Here is a 6,352-nt window from a genome sequence, read left to right on the forward strand (position 1 = left end):
GGTTTCTGGTCTTGATGTACCATTCTTAGATGGTGGTGTCCTCATGATCACATATTTGTTTTCCTTTTTTTTTCAAACAGAGTCTCGCTCTGTCGCCCAGGCTGGAGTGCAGTGGCGCGATCTGGGCTCACTGCAAGCGCCACCTCCCGGGTTCACACCACTCTCCTGCCTCAGCCTCCTGAGTAGCTGGGACTACTGGCGCCCGCTACAACGCCCGGCTAATTTTTTTTGTATTTTAGTAGAGACAAGGTTTCATCGTGTTAACCAGGATGGTCTTGATCTCCTGACCTCGTGATCTACTGGCCTTGGCATCCCAAAGTGCTGGGATTATAGGCGTGAGTCATCATGTCTTGTCTGATCACATATTTCTTTGAGTTTTTGTTATTCTAGCTGAAGACAGACCATTCAATGTTCGATGGATGGCTACATGTAAGTATTTAAAACCTTTGAGAGAATATAGCACACCAGCAAGACTACTATTATGACCATCAGGAGGATAATACCAGCAGTTTGGCATAAGCTTCTTAGCCAGGGTCCCCATGAACCAAACCAACTAAAATTTGAATAGATCAAAGAATGAGCCAGATGAGGAGTCCACTTGTTTTAACCAAGCAGACTGTTCATTTTTTGCAACCGAGTCTCTGTAATACCCATGTACAAGAAGTGTTATCAATGGCACAGACTCCTCCTATACTATACAGCTAGCAGGAAATCTGGTATCCTATGACTGGGTTATATTAAAGCAGAGAGTGAGAACAAGTGGATCTAGAAGTGTAACCCTATTAAAGGGACCACTAGTACAATTTGAAAAACAGTTACGTTAGGGATGTTGCTAAACTTACCCACTAGACGGACTAAAGAAGCTCTTAGGTTGTGTAAAGATTTGGGTTTCACATGACAGATCCAACAGTTCATCAGATTGCCCCCGTAGGAGGTGCTGACTGTGCCAAGCGAAGAAGATGGGCAAAAAAAAAAAAAAAAAAAAACAAGTTCAGAGGGTCAAGAGTCTTATGATAGGCAGTCTTGTGCTGACACCTTGGGAAAAGCTGTTTACAGCATGAAGTTGTCAACCTCTTTCCCTGGTTTGCAGTTTGAATGTCTCTGGTTATGGCATCAGGCGTTTTGGTGAACTCTGTGTGGCCAACACATCAGGAATGACACTTGTCCCTTGAAATTTACATCGAGTTGTCTGGTTTCAGCTTAGAGGGCTTTGGGTACGGAGCAGTTCTTGTTCTTAGTTGGAGAATTATAGCCAGGTATTGGAGGAAAAGAGAAGAATTCTAGAATCTAGTCCAGTCTACAAGAAGATAAGAAAAACTTGAAAACGATGAGCAAAGCCACAACCTAACAGCAGGTGTACTATAGCTTTTCTTCAGAAACAGTTTTTCTCTCTACAGTCACTCCCATTTCTACCAAGAATAATCAGAATAAGACAAATGTGTTTACAAAATAAGGTTAGTCTCATCAAACTTGGCCTGATTATTTACATAAGAGCAGCAGGAATAGTGAATGACCACACAGACTGTTTTTAAGTTTGCTTTGCTGGAACTTTTTTTTTTTTTTTGAGACAGAATTTCACTCTTATTGCCCAGGCTGGAGTGCAATGGTGCAATCTCAGCTCGCTGCAACCTCCGCCTCCCAGGTTCAAGCAATTCTGCCTCAGTCTCCCGAGTAGCTGGGATTACAGGCATGCGCCACCACAACCGGCTGATTTTGTATTTTTCGTAGAAACTGGGTTTGTTCATGTTGGTCAGGCTGGTCTTGAACTCCTGACCTCAGGTGATCCTCCTGCCTTGGCCTCCCAAAGTGCTGGGATTACAGGCGTGAGCCACTGCGCCCAGCCTGCTGGAACTTTTTTTCTCTTTTTCTATAGCATTAACTGCTGCAAAGCTTTGCTGGAACTTTTGATAAGAACTCTAAGAATGGACAGTTTAAAACTTCTTTAGGCTAGAAAGCCAAATCAAGGCATACTTTAGACTTAGCCTGCAGTACCTATAGATTCATTCTATATATCTTCTCATATATGACATCCCAGTCACAGCTTCAGTGATACAACCAAAATCTGCCTAAAGATGGATCTTCCAAAAGAACTCAATTGTCATCAATCCTTTCATTAGGAAGTTGCAACCAGGGGAGTTTTATTTAACAAGAAGGAGAAGGAAAATTGAAGGAGAAAATCATATTCACTGCCATGAGAAACCTATTGCCTTCATCCTTCAGTGGTCTCCCTCAGTTCTGGAGTCGCCGGGTAAGAGTCCAGGCATATTTGTAGGACTATATAACTTTGTGGCATACCAACTCAACAAAGCACATCTTTAACTACAAATTTCTTTTCTTTTTATTATTTATTTATTTAGTTAGTTAGTTTTGAGATGGAGCCTTGTTCTGTCGCCCAGGCTGGAGTACAGTGGCATGATCTTGGTTCACCGCAACCTCCGCCTTCCACGTTCTAGCAATTCTCAGGCCTTGGCCTCCCAAAGTGCTGGGATTATAGGCATGAGCCACCATGCCTGGACGAGTGTTCTAATTTCTCCACATCATCGCCAATGCTTGCTATTTTCCATTTTTTCCCCATATAACACAAGTCCACTTATGTATATTTTCCATTTTTATTATAGTTATCCTAATGGATGTAAAGTGGTATCTCATGGTTTTGATTTGCATTTATCAGATGATTAATGGTGTTGAGCATTGGAATTTTTTCACTCTCTTGATGATGCACTTTGAAGGACTAAAGTTTTGTTTTAATAAAGTCTAATTTACACATTTTTTTCTTTTTCTTGCTTGTGCTTTTGGTGTCATATCTAAGAAGCTATTGCCTAGTCCAAGGTCATAAAGACTTACTCCTGTCTTTTCCTTGAAGAGTTTTAGAGTTTTAGCTCTTAGGTTTAAGTATTTGATCCAATTTTGAATTCATTTTTGTATCTGGTGTGAGTTAGAGGGTCCATCTTCATCCCTTGCATATGGATATCCAGTGTCTTGGCACCATTTTTTGAAAAGACTATTCTTTCCTCATTGAATGGTTGTGTGCTCTTCTCAAAAATCGATTGACAGTAAATGTGAGGCTTTATTTCTGGACTTTCAATTCTGTTCTGTTGATTGATATGTCTGTCCTTATGCCAGTACCACTCTGTCTTGATTACTATAGGTTTGTAGTGAGTTTTAGAATTGGGAAATGTAAATTCTACAGCTTTGTTCTTTTTAAAAACTGTTTTGACCATTCTGAGTTTCTTAAATTTCCATGAGTTTTAGGATTAGCTTGCCATTTTTTGCAAAGAAATCAGCCGAGATTTTTGTTAGGGATTGTATTGAATCAGTTCAATTTGAAGAGTTTTTCCATCTTAACAATGTTAAGTGTTCTGATCTGTGAACATAGAATATCTTTCCATTTATTAAAATCTTCAATTTCTTTCAAAGATGTTTTGTAGGTTTCAGTGTACAAGCTTTGTACCTCTTTTGTTAAAGTTATTCCTGTGTATTTTTTCTTTTTGATGTTATTGTAAACAGAATTTTCTTTATTTCATTTTCTGTTTGCTTATTGCTACTATAAAGAAATACAGTTTCTGTTTGTATATTGATCTTGTATTCTGAAACCTTGTTGAACTTGTTTATTAGTTCGAATAGTTTCTTAGTGGATTCATTAGAATTTTCTATATGCAAAATCACATCATCAACTAATAGGATACTTTTATTTCTTCCTTTCCAAGCTGGGTGCTTTTATTTCTTATTCTTGCCTAATTGCCTTGGCTAGAACCTCCTTCACAATGTTGAATAGAAGCCGGGAGAGCAGACATCTTTGTCCTGTTCTTCATTTTGTCTTGATGCTTCATCTGAAAAAGAATCAGTTATTTTACCATTAAATATGCTGTTACCTGTGGGTTTTTTGTAGAAGCCTTATATTAGGTTGAAGAAATTCTCATCTATTCCTACTTTGTTGAGTGTTTTTTTCATCATGAAAGGGTGTTAAATTTTGTCAATGCTTTTTCTGCATCTATTGAAATGATCCTGTAGATTTTGACATTTATTCTTTGTGTGTGAGTGTATGTGTGTGTGTGTATGTGTGTGTGTGTGTTTTAGGCTTTACTTGGATCAGGTAGGCTTAAGGCAGGGGCCATGCTGCAGGAGAAGGGCCTGTAAACCAGTCAGTACTGCTCTTTCATGCAGCCCTGGGACCTCAGGGCTGAGCTCCACAGGCGAGGGGCCAGTTAGGCCCCTCAAAGCAGACACAACCACTAACAGGAAGGAAGGTCAGGCTGGCTTTAGTGCAGGGAAGGGTAATGTTGGGAGGGAGACGTTCATGAAGGAAAATGGGTAGCTGAGGCTTTAAAGGGCTTGGATGGGACAGGTGTTTAGGGGAACTGAAGAGGGCCAATAAAGTCTTGGGGGTAAAGAAGGGAATAAACAGGAGAAAGGAACAAGAAGGTAGGTGCTGGGGTGTAGAGTCCAGCTGCTCTCCACAGCCTGGGCAACAGGCTGAGTATGGGCAACTCACTCCCACCTCCTGGCCTTCAAGGCACTACTTGTTGCCCCAGACAGCCATCTTTGTGAACACAGGTCTTGGGAGGAAGCAGCTGGATTTCATGTAGGCAGAGATCTCCAAGCCCTCAAATCGGGAGATGAAGTCCTTCAGGTTTGGGAAGGCGTCCAACCACTTGGGCTCAAATACTTGGTTTCTCTCAAGGACACCATAAGCGATGAAATCCGCAAGTGTGATCTTGTCCCCAAGCAACCATGGCTGCTTCCCCAGAAACTGTGAGTAGAGCTTCAGCATTTCAGGGAGTGCATCCAGGTAGTCTGGCTTCAGTTTCTCAAAATCTGGGTTGTAGCAGAGTCTGGCCAGCTGCACGTGGTTGTCCACAAGCTGGTTCTCCAAAATGTCTTCCCAAATCTTCTCTCCTTCTGTCTCCCCACATAGGTTGTGCTTGTAGGCAATGCAGCCCAGGATGGCCTTGCTCTGGGTGATCTTGTGAGCCCCATCAATCAAGTAGGGCAGATTGGGAAGGTCCAGGCCCAGCTCGAATTTTTCATTCAGCCACTGGCTTCTGTCATAGTCAGGAGCTTCCCCCATCATGTACTTCTTTTCCTCATAGCTTAAGTCTGTGTATTGCAGGAGCAGGCAGACGGCGTGGGCCAGCCCTCAGCTGTCCCAGTACCCCAGTGTCACGGGCATGGTGCTGGTCGGTGCGGATTCTGCAGAAAGGCCCATTTACTCTATCGATGTGATGTGTTATGTCAATTGACTTTTGGATGTTAAAACGATCTTGCATTCCTGGGATAAATTCCACTTGGTCGTGGTGTATAATCCATTTTACATATTGCCAAATTCTACTTCCTAATATTTTTTTGAGGATTTTGCGTCTTATTTGTAAGAGATATTAGTCTGTAGCTTTCTTGTGGTGTCTTTGGTTTGGGTATCAGGGTAATACCAGCCTCATAGAATGAGTTGGGAAATGTTCCCTTCTCTTCTATATTTTGAAAGAGTTTGTGAAGAATTTGTATCATTTATCTTTTAAAAATTGTGGTAAAATACACTAATATAAAAATTTCTATCTTAACCATTTTTAAGTTTACAATTTAGTAGTGATAAGTATATTCATATTGTTGTGCAACCAGCTTCCAGAACTTTTTTTTTTTTAAGGCGGAGTCTCACTGTTGTCACCCAGGCTGGAGTGCAATGGCACGATCTCAGCTCACTGCAACCTCCGCCTCCCGGGTTCCAGCAGTTCTCCTGCCTCAGCCTCCCGAGTAGCTGGGATTACAGACATGCTCTACCATGCCCAGCTAATTTTGTATTTTTAGTAGAGATGGGGTTTCACCATGTTAGCCAGGCTGGTCTTGAGCTCCTGACCTCAGGTGATCCACCTGCCTCAGTCTTCCAAAGTGCTGGGATTACAAGCATGAGCACCGTACCTGGCCCAGAACTTTTTTATCTTGCAAAATGGAAACTCTACACCTATTAAACAACCTCCCATTTCCCCTTCTCCCAGCTCCTAGTAACCACTGTTCTATTTTCTGTTTCTATAATTAAAAAAAATTTTTTGAGACAAGATCTCACTATGTCGCCCAATCTAGAGTGCAGTGGTTATTCTCAGGCACAATCATAGTGCACCATAGCCTCGAACTCATGCTCAAGCAATCCTTCTGCCTTAGCCTCCCACGTACCTCAGACTTTAGACGCATACCTGGCTTTGTTCCTATGATTCTGACTGCTCTTACGTACCTCGTATAAGGGGAATCATACAGTATTTATCTTTGTATGATTGGTTTATTTCACATTAGCATAATGTCCTCAAGGATCATTCATGTTATACCATGCATCAGAATTTTCCTCCTTTTTAAGGCTGAGTAATAT

General features: G+C 41.5%; 1 protein-coding gene across 1 annotated transcript; it reads right to left on the reverse strand.

Moving 5' to 3' along the window:
* Window positions 1–4,067: 4,067 nt before the first annotated feature.
* Window positions 4,068–5,203, reverse strand: LOC129038803 (glutathione S-transferase Mu 2-like). The gene has a single exon (XM_054492230.2). The coding sequence runs from the start codon at window positions 5,069–5,071 to the stop codon at window positions 4,517–4,519; it is 555 nt and encodes a 184-aa protein (XP_054348205.2). The 5' UTR covers window positions 5,072–5,203; the 3' UTR covers window positions 4,068–4,516.
* Window positions 5,204–6,352: the final 1,149 nt, after the last annotated feature.

Source organism: Pongo pygmaeus, chromosome 5 (assembly GCF_028885625.2).
Source record: "Pongo pygmaeus isolate AG05252 chromosome 5, NHGRI_mPonPyg2-v2.0_pri, whole genome shotgun sequence".
In the NCBI taxonomy this organism is placed as follows: Eukaryota; Metazoa; Chordata; class Mammalia; order Primates; family Hominidae; genus Pongo; species Pongo pygmaeus.